Source organism: Podarcis filfolensis (assembly GCF_964270895.1).
Source record: "Podarcis filfolensis genome assembly, chromosome: 10".
Lineage (NCBI taxonomy): Eukaryota > Metazoa > Chordata > Lepidosauria > Squamata > Lacertidae > Podarcis > Podarcis filfolensis.
Genome location: NC_139612.1, coordinates 74,190,610 through 74,211,049, shown reverse-complemented (window position 1 = coordinate 74,211,049; position 20,440 = coordinate 74,190,610). Strand labels below are relative to the sequence as shown.

The 20,440-nt window shown below is 49.5% G+C and overlaps 2 protein-coding genes across 2 annotated transcripts in view; both read left to right on the top strand.

Moving 5' to 3' along the window:
* Positions 1-20,440, top strand: part of PPP6R2 (protein phosphatase 6 regulatory subunit 2) — a 1,004,265-nt gene that overhangs the window by 504,332 nt on the left and 479,493 nt on the right. The gene's annotated exons all lie outside the window — the stretch shown is intronic.
* FSCN3 (fascin actin-bundling protein 3) lies at positions 4,414-19,478 on the top strand. Its single transcript, XM_083573255.1, has 7 exons — positions 4,414-4,683; positions 7,883-8,579; positions 9,579-9,697; positions 9,925-10,084; positions 11,250-11,420; positions 16,353-16,569; positions 19,167-19,478. Exons 1-6 carry the CDS (start codon positions 4,585-4,587, stop codon positions 16,556-16,558), a joined length of 1,452 nt encoding a protein of 483 aa, XP_083429381.1. The 5' UTR covers positions 4,414-4,584; the 3' UTR covers positions 16,559-16,569; positions 19,167-19,478.

The window sequence follows — 20,440 nt, the reverse complement described above, 5'->3', positions numbered from 1 at the left end:
CCTGGAAGTATATTTCCAAAATATAAGATACAAAAGCTAATAAACTAAAACCTACATACAGAGACAGTGTTTCGTGTTGTGTCGGCTCCTATGATGTCGGCAACGGGCGCTGCCCGCTCCCTCAAATATCACTGGTTTGCTATTATTACTTCACTTTATAGCAAGTTTCTAGGGACTAGATTATGAGCCTTTGCAAATTGCGTTTCTAAAGGAACTTTTGTCATTGCCCAATGCCAATGTGTTTGCATTGTTAAGTTTGTTATGAATAAAAAATCATTTTAAGTTAGAGCTTAATAACCATTTCACGGTTAATATAAAGGTAAAGGGGCCCCTGACCATTAGGTCCAGTTGTGGCTCACTCCATCACGGGGATTCGAACCACCGACCTTCTGATTGTGGTTTAACCCACAGCGCCGCCCGCGTCCCCACGATTAATATACTTTTTCTTAATTGTATTTCACTATTGATATACTTCTTAATTGTATTTGATTTCTACAATTACTTTGATAAAACACCCATTTCGTGATGTGCCAGTGGCTTGAGATACCTGCGAGGTCCATCAGTGACCATCTGGCATCTATTGAACACACAAAACAGGGGCCATTTGTCGTGGAGAAAGGAGAGCCGGACCTGGCAAGGACCCCCTTACCTTCTGGAGCCGAGGGCCGCATCCGACCTCAGTCCGGCCCTGCTCCTACTGCCAGCCCCCTCCCCCGTTTCAGGGTCAGGTGCCAGTGGGGCTGGGGGGTGGAGGCGGGTGGGGGGCGCTTGGAAAGGATCCAGATGGGGCGGGGGGGGCGGCCTGCCAGGGGTGGGGGGGTCTCCCTCTCCCGCACGGGCTGGCAGCAGCAGCGGGAGGAGGCGCCGCTGCAGGCCGGGGGGGGGTCCCGGGGGGTGTCGGAGGGGGCGGGGCTGGGCGCTTGGGAAGGACCCGGATGGGGGAGCAGGAGAGGACCCGGATGGGGAAGCGGGGGGGGGGCGGCCTGCTAGGGGGTGGGGGGTCTCCCTCTCCCGCACGGGCTGGCAGCAGCAGCAGCAGCGGGAGGAGACGCCGCTGCGGGCTGGGGGGGGTCCGGGGGGGGGAGTCCGAGGGGGCGGGGCTGGGGGGGTGGAGGCGGGTGGGGGGGAGCTTGGGAAGGACCCAGATGGGGCGGGGGGGCAGGAGAGGCCCGGGAAGCGGGGGGTCTCCCTCTCCCCCCCAGCCTCTCCCGCACGGGCTGGCAGCAGCAGCGGGAGGAGGCGCCGCTGCGGGCCGGGGGGGGGGTCCCGGGGGGGGAGCAGGAGAGGCCCCTCCCGTGGGGCCCGGGAAGCGGGGGGGGCGGCCTGCTAGGGGGTGGGGGGTCTCCCTCTCCCGCACGGGCCGGGGGGTGTCCCGGGGGGGGTGTCGGAGGGGGCGGGGCTGGGGGTGGAGGCGGGTGGGGGGCGCTTGGAAAGGACCCGGATGGGGCGGGGGGGGGCAGGAGAGGCCCGGGAAGCGGGGGGGGGCCGGCCTGCCAGGGGTGGGGGGTCTCCCTCTCCCGCACGGGCCGGGGGGGTCCCGGGGGGTGTCCGAGGGGGCGGGGCTCACCTCTCGGCCCGAAGCCCCTCGCCCGGCCGCTGGCCCCCCCCGCACTGCGCCTGCGCCGCCCGCTCCGACTTCCGCCAACGCCGCCCGTCCGCGCATGCCCGGGAGGCGGCGCTGCGCCTGCGCCCAGGGAGAGACGCCTAGAGACTCGGTCGCGTTTGTCTAGACCTGCGCCGGGATCGGCAGCTTCCGGGCTCCCTGCGTCGCCTCCGCTCCCCAGGGCGCGGCTGCGCATTGAGAGCCGGGGAGGGGGTCGTTTGGATGGCCTCGCGGGACCCGGAGGAGAGGAGGGGCTCGTGTCGGGGGCGCTGGGCAGGGTTCAGTTACCTCGTTTCTTAAATTTCTCAACTCCCAAAGGATCCTAATATTATAATAATAATAATAATAATAATAATAATAATAATAATAATAGTAATAATAGTTATAATATTGTTGTTTCGTTGTTGTTGTTATGAATCAATATTAATATTAATATATAATTATATAAACAATATATTCTAATAATATAGTAATGATGTATTTTAATATTAATATGTTAATAATATATTTTAATATTAATATGTTAATAATATATTTTAATATTAATATATTAATAATAAATATTAATATTAATAGTAATAGTAATAGTAATAGTAATAGTAATAATATAATTTTATACCCCAGCAACTCTGGGCGGCTAGCAAAGCGTCCCCCTGCGGTGCGCCTGCACATGGATGCTTCCGGGATGCTCATCTCGAGACACGTGTTCCCCTCCTCCTTCCTCCTCCAAAGACGTGTCTCAGGTCGTTCCAAGGGCCAAATTCCTGGCCAGACAGCGCCCCCTGCAGGCGCTCCTGGGGCAGAGGCGCCCCTGTCGAAGAGCTCAGCTGAGCTGGGCAGATGCAAAGGAGCCGCTCAGCTGTCCATCTCTCCTCCGGGAATGAATGAATGAATCTTTATTTGCAGCAGCCATCAGCAATAAAACAACAACATACCAAGAACAGAAATAAAAAGTCAATTATATAAAATTCCTTTTAGGGTTTGGAATCAGCAGCCAAATAGTGGCTCTTATCCTGATTGCCCCAGCTAAAAACCTGGCCACCTTTGCTGTCCCCTTCTCACCCTGATCTGCCAAGAGAAAGGACCCTGGGGCAGTGGCTGGGCGACCCGGAGTGGACAATAAGAGAGGGGCGATAATCTCATTCCTGAAGTCTTGGCCCGTAGCCGGAAATTCTTCTGGAGACCCCCAAACTATCAATAACTATCCCAGCAGACCTGTCAAAAAAGAGCAGGTATCTTTGAATAAACATACGCAAATTTATTATTGGTCACATATAGACAGATAAATTAAGGATCTTTACAATTTTATAATATGCAGAGATTAACATGTGCTGAAAAACCAGAGAGAGGAGCTGAGGGAAGTCTTGGGGGGGGGGAGGGATCGGGGGTTCTGGTTTGGGGAGGGGAAAATAGGGAGGGAATGAGGATGGTATGTTTTTGATAAATTGTTATGTTGAAATTCTTAATTATATATATATATAGAGAGAGAGAGAGCAGGTATCTCTGTGTGAATGAAACAGGTCTGTGACGATGGATTCTGGAGCCAAAGTATGCACCTTTTCAAAAGGATGTTTCAGTCAGGCCAGGGATCGTCAGGCATCTTGATTGACATTTGCAGCGAAGAAGTGGGCTGCCTAGATGACAAGACCCCCCCCCCCCGGTATTGTCAACATCCTTTTTAAATTGTTGCACCCAGAACTGGACACAGTATTCCCAGTGTGGTCTGACCAAGGCAGAAGAGAGCGGGACTATTATTGGCAAAACCTTTTGGTGTTTCACAACTTTCTGACTAGTTGCAGGACCTTAGCCAGACCTAGCAGAGTACATGCAGAATCCACGGAAGCAATTGGCGACTTGGCTGCAGACAGGCTAGACGAAGCAGGAACCAGAAACTTGTTTAGTCGTTTAGTCTTGTCCGCCTCTTCATGACCCCCTGGACCAGAGCATGCCAGGCACTCCTGTCTTCCACTGCCTCCCGCAGTTTGGTCAAACTCATGCTGGTAGCTTCGAGAACACTGTCCCACCATCTCGTCCTCTGTCGTCCCCTTCTCCTTGTGCCCTCCATCTTTCCCAGCATCAGGGTCTTTTCCAGGGAGTCTTCTCTTCTCATGAGGTGCCAAAGTATTGGAGCCTCAGCTTCAGGATCTGTCCTTCCAGGGAGCACTCAGGGCTGATTTCCTTCAGAATGGAGAGGTTTGATCTTCTTGCAGTCCATGGGACTCTCAAGAGTCTCTTCCAGCACCAGAATTCAAAAGCATCAATTCTTCGGCGATCAGCCTTCTTTACGGTCCAGCTCTCACTTCCATACATCACTACTGGGAAAACCATGGCTTTTATTTACGGTTTATTATATACGGTGGACTATTTACAGGAACAGAACGCAGATCTTATGTTAGCTCTCTCTGACACGACTGACAACTCCTACACTCACTGACACACAGAACAACTGAACTACCAGTTAGTAGGCCATTAATTATCACTCCCTTGAGAGAGCTTGACCAGTCAGGGAGCTGTCTCCATGCCTCTGTTATCGCCAGGCAGACTTACTCCTTCAGATTGCCTTCTGGCTGTCTGCCAAACCTTAATTGACTCAGTGTGAGTAGCTGCACGTACACAGTTTCCCAACAACTTTGACTTCCCTTGACCTGGACACTAGACTTCTGTGGATGCAACCTAGAATAGCATTAGCCACTTTTGCTGCTGCATCACATGGTTGGCTCGTGTTCAGCCTGTGGTCCACCAAGACCCCTCCATCCTTTCTGAGGTCACAAAGGCCAGACTTGCCATGGAGCTTCTCCCCTTGGAATCCTGGGCCAGCGTCTCCCGCAGGGAGAACCTCTTCCTCTCTTCCTCCCCGCCCCCCCTGTGCCCTCAGAAGCCTCTCCCATGGCCCAGCCGGCCAGTCGGTGGGCAGCGCAAGGTACAAAGCTGGGGCCTGCCTGTTGCTGACGCCCTGGTAGCTCCGCCCCTCCTGCGCAGCCATGCAGATTGGGCTGGTCAACTGGACAGGCGGGTATCTCACTGGGGAATGCTATGGCGACGGCGTCAGCGTCTTGGGAAACTCACTGGGGAAGAAACAGGTATCCCCCGGAAACCTCAAATGATGCTCCAGTGTCAGATTTGGGGCTGTTTTCCACTGAATTGCAATGGTCAAGCATGTCCAAAGTCCTTTGGGGGGGCCCAATCCAGTCGGTTTATTCTGGCCCCTGTGGCAGTTTATTTCCTGGGGGTAATATCCTTTAAAAAGCTCAACAACTTCAATCCGAAAAAAGGTCAACAACTTTGGCCGGCCCCCGACACATGTTCACTTCATCACGTCTGGCCCTTTTTGAAAAAAGTTTGGACACACACCCCTGCTAATGGCTATGCCAGGGGGTTTGGACTGGGTGTCCATCAATATGCAGATGATACCCAGCTCTACCTCTCTTTCAAATCAGAACCAGTGAAGGCGCTGAAGGTCCTGTGTGAGTGTCTGGAGGCGGTTGGAGGATGGATGGCGGCTAATGGATTGAAGTTGAATCCTGACAAGACAGAAGTACTGTTTTTGGGGGACAGGGGGCGGGCTGGTGTGGAAGACACCCTGGTCCTGAATAGGGTAACTGTGCCCCTGAAGGACCAGGTGCGCAGCCTGGGAGTCATTTTGGACTCACAGCTGTCCATGGAGGCGCAGGTCATTTCTGTATCCAGGGCAGCTGTCGACCAGCTCCATCTGGTACGCAGACTGAGACCCTACCTGCCCGGAGACTGTCTCACTAGAGTGGTGCATGCTCTGGTTATCTCCCGCTTGGACTACTGCAATGCGCTCTACGTGGGGCTACATTTGAGGGTGACTCGGAAACTACAACTAATCCAGAATGCGGCAGCTAGACTGGTGACTGGGGGCGGCCGCCGAGACCATATAACACCGGTCTTGAAAGACCTACATTGGCTCCCAGTACGTTTCCGAGCACAATGCAAAGTGCTGGTGTTGACCTTTAAAGCCCTAAACGGCCTCGGCCCAGTATACCTGAAGGAGCGTCTCCACCCCCATCATTCTGCCCGGACGCTGAGGTCCAGCACCGAGGGCCTTCTGGCGGTTCCCTCATTGCGAGAAGCAAAGCTACAGGGAACCAGGCAGAGGGCCTTCTCGGTAGTGGCGCCCGCCCTGTGGAACGCCCTTCCATCAGATGTCAAAGCGATAAACAACTACCTGACATTCAGAAGACATCTGAAGGCAGCCCTGTTCAGGGAAGTTTTTAATGTGTGATATTTTAGTGTATTTTTGGTTTCTATGGAAGCCGCCCAGAGTGGCTGGGGAAACCCAGGCAGATGGGCGGGGTACAAATAATAAATTAATTAATAAATTAATAAATTATTATTATTATTATTATGCTGCCAAGGTCATATATGGCCGCTTCTTCTGACTATCTATCTTATCTATATTAATACCATCAAAAAACAGCGCTTACTTTCCCTTTTAGTTGCTATTTTATATGATACAATAATCTTTATTGTCATTGTCCCATACAGAACAACAAAATTGAAAAAACCTACATCAGACATTCAAAAACCCACAAGCCAGCTATCCCAGCCTGGTTAGCCCCTAAAAACTCTGATACCCCATAACTGAATACAATATACTCACATAAAGACTACCTTAGTAAAGGTAAAGGGACCCCTGACCATTGGGTCCAGTCGTGACTGACTCTGGGGTTGTGGCGCTCATCTCGCTTTATTGGCCGAGGGAGCCAGTGTGCAGCTTCCGGGTCATGTGGCCAGCATGACAAAGTCGCTTCTGGCGAACCAGAGTAGCACACGGAAACGCCGTTTACCTTCCCACCAGAGCGGTACCTATTTATCTACTTGCACTTTTGACGTGCTTTCAGACTGCTAGGTTGGCAGGAAAGACTACCTTACACTGCGTTTAAAAACCAAAATCGCATTTGGATAGAAACTGTTTCTCAGGTGGCTAGTCCTAGTCTTTATAACCCAGTACCGTCTTCCAGAGGGACGCGGGTGGCGCTGTGGGTAAAACCTCAGCGCCTAGGGCTTGCCGATCGCATGGTCGGCGGTTCGAATCCCTGCGGCCGGGTGAGCTCCCGTCTTTCGATCCCAGCTTCTGCCCACCTAGCAGTTCGAAAGCACCCCTAAGTGCAAGTAGATAAATAGGTACCGCTTTATAGCGGGAAGGTAAACGGCGTTTACGCTTCGTCACGCTGGCCACGTGACCTGGAAGTGTCTCCGGACAGCGCTGGCCCCCGGCCTCTTAAGTGAGATGGGCGCACAACCCTAGAGTCGGACACGACTGGCCCGTACGGGCAGGGGTACCTTTACCTTTACCTTACCGTCTTCCAGAAGGCAGAAGCTGAAAAAGATCATTTCCAGGGTGCGCACTCTCCTGCGCTATCTCTGCAGCTTTCTTATGGCACCTGGAAGCATAGATTTGATCCAAGGTGGGAAAAGTGTGCCCAATTATCCTCTCCACAGTCTTTACAACCCTGGACAGCATTGTTTTTCCCCTGACCGTGCAGCTCCCAAACCACACACAGAGACCATAATTACAATAATAATTTAATAATAATTTATTATTTATACTCCGCCCATCCGGCTCAGTTTCCCCAGCCACTCTGGGCAGCTCCCAACAGAATTAAAAGCACAACAGAGCATCAAACATTAAAAGCTTCCCTAAACAGGGCTGCCTTCAGATGCTTTCTAAATTTTGTTAATGTTGTTAATATTGTTCTATGGATGATTGAGTGCTGTAACATTTCTGACTTCTGTTGTAACGGTGCTGTTTAGCTTATTTCTTTAGTTGCTTTGTTAATAGCATTTCATCGATTATTTTGCCAATGATTTGTTAATTATGCTGTATGATTTGTGTTATATTTGTGATTTATTGCTTGTAAGCCACTTTGCGATTTGTGCGAATGGTGCAGAAATATGATAAATCATCCCAGAGAAATACCCAGGGACATTCCTTTAGGATCTGTTATGTACTGAGTTGAATAGGATCCAAAAGGCAGCAGTCTGATTGGTCCTAGAACAATAGGATTCAGAATGCAGCAGTCTGATTGGTCCACAGGAGCCACCCAATCCAGCTCCAGGTGGAAGTGAATCCGCAACCCGATTGGCCTCCCGGAATTAGCCAATCACATGGGGCCCATTGTAAATAATGTATATAAAGCAGACATTCTGGGGGAACTTCCATTCCTCCTCACCACTGAACAAAGAGCATGAAAACCACTCTTGACAGAGTATATTTCAGGATCCTTGCTGACTTGCCCCTCTCGCCCCCTGCAGACCTGGGACCTGGAGGTGACCACGAAGCCTGGGAAGCTGACGGTGGCGGTGCTGAGGGGCCACCAAGGGCGCTGCCTCCTGGTGGACGCGGATGGCACCGTCCGGTGCGGTCACCCGGCCTTGGGGCGGCAGAGCCAGTTTGTGCTGGAGGTGCACTCCAGCGGGGCCTGGAGCCTCCAACATCTGGAGAGCAAGAAGTTCCTGGAGTCGGACGGGGAGGACGTCTTCTGCGTCTGCAGAGAGCTGACGCGGCGCCACATGTGGATGCCCCAGCTGGCCATGCATGCGCACGTGGTCCTCTTCAACCCCAGCAGCCGGCTGTACGCACGGACCGACCCCGAGCTGAACCGTGTCTGGGTGGACACGCCGGTGCCTTACTGTGAGGAGTGCGGCTTCATCCTGAGACTGCGCTGCGGCGTCTGCCACCTGGAGACGTCCAACCACAAGTTCGTCTCCCGGCTGGAGAAGCTGGCCAAGAAGCCCTCGGCCGAGACGGCCTTCCACCTGAACCTGAGGCCCGGCTGCCTGGCCTTCCTGACCGACAGGGAGGGGCACATCCTGTACCCGCAGGGCAGCCGGGGGCTCCTGTGCCTCGGAGACTGCCCCGAAGACAACGAGGAGTGGTTCGTCATCAAGAGGTGCCCACAGTGGGTCAGCCTGAGAACCAGGGCCAAGAAGTACATGGGCATCCTCTGCGGCAAGTAAACCCCGGGGGGAGCAGCAGGGGCCAGGCCAGGGGCCCAGGGCCTCTTTGACTCATGTCAGGGGTGATTCAGTTCAGATTTGGGAGGGTGTGCTTGATGACCCCTGGAGGTCCCTTTCACAGTTCTCTGGTTCCATCTAGCTCAGTATTGTCAACCCTGGCTGGCAGCCGTGGATCTCCAGGGTTTCAGGCATGGTCTGTCCCTGTCCTTCCTGGAGATGCTGTCCGTGGGGACTGAATCTGGAAGCTTCTGCAGAATCTTAAAAACATGATAAAACATCAAACGTTAAAAACTTCCCTAAACAGGGCTGCCGTCAGAGGTCTTCTAAAAGTCAGGTAGTTGTTTATTTCCTTGACATCTGATGGAAGGGCGTTCTAGGGCAGACGAAGGTGATAGACTATATGGGACTGGCTGAGATGACTGGCAGAATCCGAGACCAAGGGAAAGAGACGGTGGAAGAAGATTGGAAGAAATTTAAAGTTTATCTTAAGAACTGTTGTAAAATTAATGAGTGCTAAAATGTCATGGGTAATGTAAAACAGAATTGCAGTGACAAATAATTGGGTAAGAGGAAAAAGATTAGAAACTGAATTATAAGTATTGAAATTAGGGGTTGCTGGAAAAGTTTAAAACAGGGATGCAGAAAAGGGAGGTATGGGGAAGTCATTGAAATAAGGTTTAAGAAAAAGAGGTTAAGAAATTATACGTGTTTATATGTTTGTTTGTTTATGTGTTGTTAGTTGTTAGTTGTATTGTGTTATATTATATGTTGGAAAATCAATAAAAATTTATTTAAAAAAAAATGGAAGGGCGTTCTACAGGACTCTAGGGAAACAAGGAATGTTGTACTTGACTGCTCCAGTGGATTACATCCCACAAAATCCTGGAGAGACAATGCTGCCAGCCAGTGTCCTGAGCTAGATGAAGCCGACTCAGTGCAAGGCAGCAGCTCCCCGTGCTGCACCTGCTGAGCTGCTCTTCTCTCCCCTCAGACTCAGAGGTCTACGCAGGCTCCAAAAAGGCAACCCCCATGTCCACGTTCCTCTTTCATGTCAGTCCCGATGCCCAAACCGTGCAGCTGAAAGACATCAACCACAAGTACCTGGCACAGGTAAGTTAGGGGCTCCTCCACCCCCCCAAAAGGCTGAGTCCAGGGTCCCTGTGAGGGCCAGGAGGTGGAGTTCCCAGCCCCATAGCCAAATGGTGGAGGGGCCACATTGCTATTGTCCCAAAGAGCATTACCACCTGCTATATCGGGGGACGGGGACTTTCATTCCCATGGGGCAGAGTGGCTGGTTTTCTCTCCTCACCCCCGCTGACCTGGTCTTCTCTCCCCAGAGGGAGTTCCAGAGTGTGATGGCCGATGGCTGTAGCAAAGAACCTGAGACCCAGTTCAGCATCCTGTGGCATTATGGGAAAATCTTCCTGAGGGCGCTCAACGGCCGCTACCTGGGCACCCTCCCTGTTGGGCTGGTGGTCGCCAGAGCCATGCAGCCAGGTGAGGAGAAGGGGGAGGGGGGAGAGGATGAGCCACTCCCTGGAACAAGGAGGGTCTCTGGCTGGAGGAGGTGGGGCAGGAAGGAAGCATCTCCCCAGGAATCCCAAGGAAACCCCCTGACCTTATGCGATGTCTCACCTGCCCCTGCTGGAGGGTGAGGAGTCTGGCCTGGCGACCCAACTGACGTAACCCCTGTAGAAATGCAAACAGATGCTAGGAGAGGATATATTTATTAGATATTATCCTTCCTCACATTTGTGTCATCACTTTGCAGCTTAAAAGGGAATGATTAAACAATGATTATAAGCTATTTGCCAATATACTGGCCAACCGAATGAAAGGAGTTTTGGTAGAAATAATTCATCATGATCCGGCTGGTTTCCTACCAGGATGCCAGATGAAGGATAATATAAGAAATTTAACTGATGTGATAGAATATCTGGCGATCATAAATGAGAAATAAGCTTAATGCTTTAATGTTTATAGATGCTGAAAAGGCCTTTGATAATATTTCATGGGTCTTTATGAATAAGATAATAGAAAATATGAATTTTGGGATGCAAAATTCCCCCTTAAAACAATCATCACACTAACAGTCTTGAAATTAGCACTTACTCACTCAGAATACTTGTTGGAGAGTAACAGATACAGCAGAGTAACGAGATTAACAGAGACAGGCAGGCTTGAAATGGCGATTCAGTTGTAAAGACGTACTGAAGTCTACCTTAAAACGGTGCCTGAGCGTTGGAGCTCCGACTTAGCAAATGTTGCCTTTTTGCTGGCAGATCATGAAGAGATGGGGAAAGGGTGTGCCCAGGCAGGTAAGAGAATATATTACTATGCCCTCCTCTGCCTGCCAGGGCACAGTGTGGGGAACGTGTCTTGCAGAGTTCTTTCTAGCAAACACGCAGGAAAGCTCTGCAAGTTTCAACTCATATTTTGCAAAACCTGACTTGTTGGTTTGGACTGCACTTTAAACACCCCACACATCCCGCCCCTTCTGGCTCTTTTGGAAAAGGGGTCCTCCTCCAGCCCCAGACCTCAAAAGCAAGGAGAGCAGCCTTGCCAGCTGCCAAGAAAAGTCTGGACCAAAGGTCGGCTGATGCCTCAGGTACCCCGTCTCCTTGCCAGCTCCCAGCTGACCTCCTGCCCCGCTGCATTGCAGGGCCCCACGAGGAGTTTGGCCTGCGCCTGGCCAACCGCTCCTTCCTGCTGCTGCGCGGCTGCTATGGCTACGTGGGGAGCTCCTCCTGCCACGAGGCCCTGCAGTGCAACCTCCTGGAGCCCGACTGCATCGAGCTGCTGCCCTGCAAGGAGGGCATCTACCACTTCCAGAGTAGGTGATGGGGGGAGGGAAGGGGGGGACATGCCAGGGGGGCAGGCCCAGGGCCCATCTGGTCCAGCATCCTGTTGCTCCAAAGGGAGACCCACAAGCAGGATTCGAGCACAAGGGCTGCTCTCCTCCTGCTGTTTCCAGAAACCGGTACAGTCATACCTCGGGTTGAATATGCTTCATGTTGAGCGTGTTCAAGTTGCGCTCCGCAGCAACCCGGAAGTAACGGAGCGCGTTACTTCTGGGTTTTGCTGCTCGCGCATGCGCAGATGCTCAAAACGATGTCATGCGTAGAAGCGACAAAAAGCGACACGCACATGCGCAGACGTGCCGTCGCTAGTTACATTTGCTTCTGGATGCAAACAGGGCTCCGGAATGGATCCCGTTTGTATCCAGAGGTACCAGTGTACAGTGGTACCTCGGGTTAAGTACTTAATTCATTCCGGAGGTCCGTTCTTAACCTGAAACTGTTCTTTTTTTTTTATAATAATTTTTTTATTCAAGATTTTTATAACAACACAAACATATAACACATACATAAACAAACAAAAAACAAAAACAAAACATAAAACATGTACCATTTCATATCTTAGTTTCTTATACCTTTCTTCCCCGACTTCCTCATGCCTCCCTTTTCTGTATTCCAAATTCTTATCGATTACTCAGCAAATCTTCCCTTATTTTAAATTAAATTTAAACTAATCTTCCTTATTTTCCTTGTCTTAACCATTGCTAATAGTAACCATTTACTTTCCAGTCCAACATCATTCTAACTTTCGTTAATTTTGTAATATTTCTTTAAATAGTCCTTGAACTTTTTCCATTCTTCTTGCGCTGCTTCTCTTCCCTGGTTTCGGATTCTGCTCGTCATTTCTGCCAGGCCCATGTAGTCTATCACCTTCATCTGCCATTCTTCCAGTGTGGGTAGTTCTTGTGTCTTCCAGTACTTCGCAATAAGCATTCTAGCTGCTGTTGTAGCGTACAAAAAGAAAGTTATATCCATCTTTAACACCCCCTGTCCGACAATACCCAAGAGAAAGGCCTCTGGTTTCTTAGGGAAAGTATATTTAAATACCTTTTTAAGTTCATTATAGATCATTTCCCAGAATGCCTTAATCTTCGGGCACGTCCACCAAAGGTGAAAGAATGTACCCTCCTTTTCTTTACATTTCCAACATTTATTATCAGGCAAATGGTAAATCTTTGCAAGCTTGACTGGGGTTATGTACCACCTATATATCATTTTCATAATGTTTTCTCTTAAAGCATTACATGCCGTAAATCTCATCCCGGTGGTCCACAACTTTTCCCAATCAGCAAACAAAATATTATGACCAATGTCCTGAGCCCATTTAATCATAGCTGATTTAACCGTTTCATCTTGTGTATTCCATTTCAGCAGCAAATTGTACATTTTTGACAAATTCTTAGTACTGGGTTCTAACAATTCTGTCTCCAATTTTGATTTTTCCACCTGGAAGCCAATTTTACTGTCCAATTTAAACGCTTCATTTATTTGATGATAGTGCAGCCAATCTCTCACCTTCCCTTTTAATTTCTCAAAACTCTGCAATCTCAATTTGTCCCCTTCCTTTTCCAAAATTTCCCAGTATCTTGGCCACTTCGACTCCATGTTTAACTTTTTAACTGCCTTAGCTTCCATTGGCGACAACCACCTTGGAGTTTTATTTTCCAGCAAATCTTTATATCTGATCCAAACATTTAATAGTGCTTTTCTGACAATATGGTTTTTGAAACTTTTGTGTGCTTTAACCTTGTCATACCACAAATATGCATGCCACCCAAAAATGTTATTAAAACCTTCCAAATCCAAAATGTCTGTATTTTCAAGAAGCAGCCATTCTTTCAGCCAGCAGAAAGCTGCCGCTTCATAGTATAGTTTAAAGTCTGGCAGGGCAAACCCCCCTCTTTCCTTTGAATCCGTTAATATCTTAAATTTAATTCTGGGCTTCTTGCCCTGCCAGACAAATTTAGATATATCCTTTTGCCACTTCTTGAAACAGTCCATTTTATCCATTATTTGCAATGCTTGGAACAAAAACAACATTCTTGGCAATACATTCATTTTTATAACTGCAATTCGACCTAGCAAGGAAAGCTTTAAGTTTGACCAAATCTCCAAATCTTTTTTCACTTCAGTCCAAGTTTTTTCATAATTATCTTTAAATAAGTTCACATTCTTAGCTGTCATGTTTATACCCAAATATTTCACTTTTTTAACCACATTCAACCCTGTCTCATTCTGAAACCTTTCTTTTTCAACCTGTGTTAAATTTTTCTCCAATACCTTTGTCTTTAGCTTATTCAATTTAAATCCTGCCAATTGACCAAACTCTTGGATTATTTCCAAAACTCTTTTCGTACTAGCTTCTGGCTCTTGCAATGTAAGTACTAAGTCATCTGCAAATGCTCTCAATTTGTATTGTTTAGCTCCGACCTGAATCCCTTTAACCAACTGGTCCCTCCTAATCATATTAAGCAAAACCCCCAGGACCGATATAAAAAGTAGTGGGGAGATAGGGCACCCCTGACGTGTCCCTTTTTCAATCTTGAACTCTTCTGTAACCACATTATTTACAATTAATTTTGCTTTCTGTTCAGAGTATATTGCACCTATACCATTCTCGAACCCTTGGCCTACCCCCATCCCCCGGAGGTTCTTCAACATAAAACTCCAAGAAATGTTGTCAAAGGCTTTCTCGGCATCCACAAATATCAAAACAGCCTTGGTGTTTATATTTACTTCCAACTTTTCCAAAATGTCAATTATATTCCTTACATTGTCCGACAAATGCCTTTTCGGAAGAAAGCCCGCTTGGTCCCCGTGAATCTCCTCCATCAAAACTCTTTTCAGTCTCTTTGCTAAAATGTCAGCAAAGATTTTATAATCCACATTCAATAACGAGATGGGTCGGTAGTTTTTAAGTTGGGTCTTTTCAGTCTCTGTCTTTGGTATAAGTGTAATGTAGGCCTCTCTCCACGTATCGGGTGCCCTTCTCCCCTCCATAATCTCAATACAGACTTCCTTCAAAGGTTGTATCAGCTCTTCCTTCAAAACTTTGTAATATTTGGAAGTCAGTCCATCCGGCCCGGGGGATTGCCCAGCGTCAAGCCTTGAATGGCATCTTCTATTTCTTGTGCTGATATCTCCTGGTTCAAAATTGTCTTACTTTCCTGCGAAACCTTTTTCAGTCCATTTTCCTCGAGGAATTGTTGTATATCCATTTCTTTCTGCGGCCCTTGTGTGTATAGTTGTCTAAAGTAGCTCTGAAAACAGTTCCTAATTTCCGCTGGGTTACTTATGTTCTTTCCTTCCACTTCTATATTTGTTACCGTGTTGAGTTTTTGTCTCTTCTTTATTTGCCAGGCCAGTAACTTGCCACATTTATCAGCAGATTCAAAGGTCTTTTGTCTCATTTGCTTAATTTTCCACTCTAATTCTTGATTCATCAGTTCCATATATTGTGTTTGATAAAATTTAATTTCTCTTAGGATCTCTTGCGATTTTGGCTTCAATCTTAATTTCTTTTCCCCTTCTTTTATCTTTTCCAGGATTTTTTCCTTCCTCTCATTTTGCTTTCTTTTCTTTAATGTATTTTGTTGTATCAAAAACCCTCTCATCACGGCTTTACTTGTGTCCCAGACTATTCTTTTTTCTACTTTAGTCCTTAAGTTAATTTCAAAATAGTCTTTCAAAGCTTTTTGGGCCTTCTTGCAAATCTCCTCGTCTCTGAATAAGGTGTCATTCATTCTCCATCTGAAGGAGCCAGTTGTTGTTTGCCTCATCACCATCTTTACTGCATTGTGGTCGGAGAAAGTTTTTGGGCAGATTTCCACTTTCTTTATGTTCGGCGCCATACTGCTAGTCACCCAAATTTGGTCAATCCTTGTCCATGTCATTTTGGCTTCAGAAAAGAAGGTTCCCTCTCTTTCTAATGGATGTTTTGTTCTCCAAATGTCAATCAAGTCCATATTGTCAGTCATTTCAAAAAAAGTCTTTGGTAATCTTCCATCTTTTGTCACTACCTGTCTTTGTGCTTTGTCCATATTTGTTGAAACTACTCCATTCATATCAACCTGAAACTGTTCTTAACCTGAAGCACCACTTTAGTTAATGGGGCCTCCTGCTGCCGCCGTGCCACCGGAGAACAATTTCTGTTCTCATCATGAGGCAAAGTTCTTAACCTGAAGCACTATTTCTGGGTTAGCGGAGTCTGTAGCCTGAAGCATATGTAACCTGAAGCGTATTTAACCTGAGGTACCACTGTATTACGAAGCATTGCTGCCTGACTGTAGCGGCAGAGCAGAGCCATCCTGGCTACTAGCCATTGAGGGACACGGGTGGCGCTGTGGTCCAAAGCACTGAGTCTCTTGGGCTTGCCGATCAGAAGGTCGGCGGTTCAAATCCGTGCAATGGGGTGAGCTCCTGTTGCTCAGTCCCGGCTCCTGCCAACCTAGCAGTTTGAAAGCATACCATTGCAAGTAGATAAATAGGTACCGCTGTGACGGGATGGTAAATGGCATTTGCATGCGCTCTGGTTTCCGTCACGGTGCCCCGTTGCACCAGAAGCGGTTTAGTCCACATGACCCGAAAAGCTGTCTGTGGCCAAACACTGGCTCCCTCGGCCTGAAAGTGAGATGAGCGCCGCAACCCCAGAGTCGCCTTTGACTGGACTTAACCATCCAGGGGTCCTTTACCTTTACCTTTACTAGCCATTGATAGCCCTCTCCCCTGTGAGTTCCTCTAATTCTGTTCTCGAGCCATCCCAGTCAGTGGCCAGAGTTGCCTCCTGTGGCAGGGAGTTCCACAGTCTGCATTGCATGAAAAAGCCATTTCTTTCACCTGTCTTGAATCTCCCAACGCCCGTCTTTGTTGGACGCCCACCACTTTTCCGCCGTCATTTCGCTTCCCAGGCCGCGGCAAGAGCTTTTGGTGCCTGACTTCGGAAGGGACCTTCAGCCCCTGGGGGAAGTTTGCCTTGAATTTCTGCGTTGAGATCCGAGGGAACAACCTCCTGGCGGTGCTGGGCCCCAACGGATACTTCCTGCGTGCGGACCGGGAGGGCTGCCTCGTGGCCGACAGCGAGGAGGTGACCTGCGAGTGCCTCTGGGAGTTCTAGGCCTCAGGCAGGTGAGAAGAAGGGGGGCAGTCGCCTTGCCAGGGTTGGGGGTGGAAGAGGCGGGGGGCCCGGCAGAGATGGGAGGGCAGAGAGCTGTGGGCCCCTCCCCACACCCAAGAGACTCAGCCACCAGCATAGACCCCGCACCCCACTGTGGCACCTCAGGGGGGTGAAGTTTTTGGCTTGCAGATCCCCAGGTGCAGCTCAGCCTCCCTCTTGCAGGACTCCCCTGGAGGTCTCTCTGCCGCCCAAAGGCTCCAGGACCACCCACTGTGTGTCAACAGAGGCAGAGGCGGAGCCAGGGGCGGGGCGGTGATGTCACCCCCCCTCAGGGATGATACCGGGGCGGTCCACACCTCCCACACCTCCCTTCCTCCGCCAGTGAACAGAGATCCAATAGCCGGAATGGTTCCTGATTTGCTACTGGGCCACGTTCAAGGTGTTCCTATTAGTATTGGTAACAAAAGTTGGGTGGCTGCTCCCCTCTCTGCCGAGCGACAGCAAAAGCCCTTGGGGTGCCAGGCACCCACCTGGGGTCTGTGCTCCTCTGGAGGAACAGAAGATGCAGCGCAGACTGTCGTGGCTTTAAGATACATGGTTTATTCACCTAGGCCTAGGACCCTCGTACGTACGGGACTGCCTCTCCAGGTCTGCCCAGCGGATTACCTTAAGGTCCATATATAGCAACACCCTAGAGGTCCCTAAGGAAGTCAGATTAGCCTCAACCAGAGCCAGGGCCTTTTCAGTGATGGCTCCACCTGGTGGAACGCTCTGCCTCATGAGACCAGGGCCCTGCAGGATCTGATTTCTTTCCACAGGGTCTGTAAGACAGAGTTGTTCTGCTTGGCCTTTGGCTTGGAATCAACTTGATCCGCTCACCCTTTTTCCTTTCTCCCCCTGTGATGAGGCTGCATTTTAACGTTTTAATGTTGTATTTAACCTTGTTTTTTAAGTTGTATTCCAATCAACTTGTTTTTATTATTGGTTGTTAGCCGCCCTGAGCCCGGCCTTGGCTGGGGAGGGCGGGGCATAAATAAAATTATTATTAATAATAATAATAATAATAATAATAATAATAATATTTACACCTTCAGTCTGCATGGAGGGAGTCCAGATCTTACAGCTTGTTCCCCAAAGAAGAGCAGTGTTTATGAATCTCAGCTCCTCCTCCTCCTCCTCCTCCTCCTCCTCAGCCACCCTTCCTGCCTGACCCCCTTTTGCTGTCACCTCCAGGACTCAGTTACCCTGACAGCCTTTCAGATCCCTTTCTCTGTTCACACCTCAGGGCACAAACTCTCTTGCAATGCAAGAGAGTTTAGTGTTCCCTGATGGCCGAAGCTCAGCCACAGAAATCCCCGCTCAGCTTGTGCTTTGATCCTAGCATTTATTCATTTCTAAGGGTTTTTTGGGGCGGGGCTCCCCACCTTAAATCTATAATAGTATTACAGTCACACCTCATGTTACATCCACTTCATGTTACGTTTTTTCAGGTTGCATCCCGCAGCGACCCGGAGGTACCAGAAAGCGTTACTTCCGGGTTTTGCTACTCGTGCATTCGCACAAGCGTCAAATCACACCACGCACATGCACAGATATGGCGCTTCAGGTTGCAGGCTTTTCACGTTGCAAACAGGACTCCGGAATGGATCCTGTTCGCAACCGGACGTTCCACTGTATACATATGGTATCATCATATCATTAGTATTAGTATTTTGCTGTGCTATACAGTGGAACGTAATCTGTTCTGGAAGGCTGTTCAGCTTCCAAAACATTTGAAAACCCAGGCGCAAAGGGAGAGTGTCAATTTCCATGGTGAAAACTGAAAAACACACAGCGGAAGCCATTTGACTTCTGAGGCACGTTCGTAAATGGAAGCAATTACATATTTTCAGGTTTTCGGCATTTGAAAACTGAAACGTTTGGCTTCAGAGACGCTTGAAAACTGAGATTCCACTGTGCAATAAAGCCCAGGAAAACTTGGGACCAGTTTCCCTGTGAGGTGGCCTGGCCCCACTTGACCCCATCAATTAGGGGGAATAATAATAATAATAATAATAATAATAATAATAATAATAATAATAATTTATTCATACCCTGCCCATTTGGCTGGGTTTCCCCAGCCACTCCGGGCAGCTCCCAACCGAAAATTAAAAACACAATACAGCATTAAACATTAAAAACTTCCCTAAACAGGGCTGCCTTCAGATGGAACTTGTGCTCCCATAGGGGACACATAATACCTGTTTCTCATTGGTAAGAACTCACATCATTTTGTGTGGCAGCACTTTGGAACTCCCTGCCTATTGATATCAAGAAGGCACCTTCCCCGGCACTTGCTAAAACCATTTCTGACCAGGCCTGTGGAATGTGGACGCGTTTCTTCATCTGTTTTTAGTTTATTGCTGGATTCATCCTGCAAGCGTATTGAAGAGTTGCGTTTACCGACAATATTATTGTGAATATTATTTTGTGAAACAAATGAATTGCTGGGGTCTGGGAGCCTCGGGGTCCCGTCCCAATCTGTGAGTCTGATTTTATGAACTAAACCAGGCAGGGTTCTGGCCCCCAGTGACTCTGGGAGGGCTAACCAGGAGGTCATTGTCCACAGGTATCTGCAGGAGAGGAGGAAAGGAAACCCAGCAGAGTCCTTGTTGGGCCGCCCAAGATGTCTGAGTGCCTTGGCCTTCTCTCCTTGGCCTCATCCGGACGCATCAGCAAGAGGCCTGGAAGCAGCAGCAGAGGAAAAGGAGGAGGGGGGCTCTTCCCTCCCTCCCACAAAGGGGGTCTCACCTGCTGCCGTTCTCCCCCATTGAGGTGAAGGGGCAGATGCTGCCAGAGGAGGATTTGGGGCTGGGTTGTGGCTCCCCCCCTCTGCAGGACCACTCGGGTGTCTTCTGAAAAGGAGCAAAAAGCAAAAAGACCCTGGCCTCTGTCTGTTTCAATGGGGGGGGGGTGTCGTGGGCTCCAGAGGGACAGGAAGGGGGGAAGAAGGGCGGGCATGTGGGGTGCCCCCAGGATTTATTTGGGCCAAGGATAGATCCCTGAGCCCAGATGCAACACCGCCCAACAGAGGTGCCCCTGGGCATGTGCAGAGCGTATGTCCCACTTCAAGAAGTAGTTACAACAACCAGCCCCTCCACCACTGACTTGGGGTGGGGACCCTGGCAGAGGAACAGTGGGCGCACCATTGGGGAGGGGGGTACCATTGCAGCCGCCCCCCGGACACACGCCGCGCACCCCCCCCCCGCTGTGCCAGGCGTCACGTCCCCACAGGCAATGTGACACGTTCCCGGGACGTGCGCCAGCCATGCCCCCACCTGCTATCGGCCCCCAGTGCTGGACCATGCAGCTTTGCCACTGGGGGGTGGGGGAGAAGGGCACCCAGCCCAGCCTCTTCAGCCCCAGAGCTACACCCTAAGCGTGGGCTCCTCTCCTCACCTCGCCCAGTGGCCCTTTCCCAAAAACTCCCGGGGAAGGAGGCAGCTGGGCTATGGAACTCCCTCCCACTGGAGACAGGGATGGGCACCAACTTGGGTGGCTATAAAAGGGGACTGGGCAAATCCACAGAAAGGGATATGGACTGCTACCAAGGTCTCCTCTGCCTTCCCAGTTGGAGGCAGCCATGGTTCTGAATTCCAGTTGCTGGTGTTGTAAACCAAAAGTCTGCCCTTTTCCCCTTATGGGGTATCCAAGAGCCTGTATAGAGTCCTTACGTAGGTTCCCTATTGGTAGGAAAAAATAGCAGAGGCCAACCAGATAATATTGAGAAGCAAAGCAGCTAGTAAGCCTGATATTTATTGATCTGTTGCAACAGGGTGCCCCCTTCACACGCAGGAGGGAGGAGAACCCAGAACAGTGGCGCGCAAGGCCTTATATAGACAT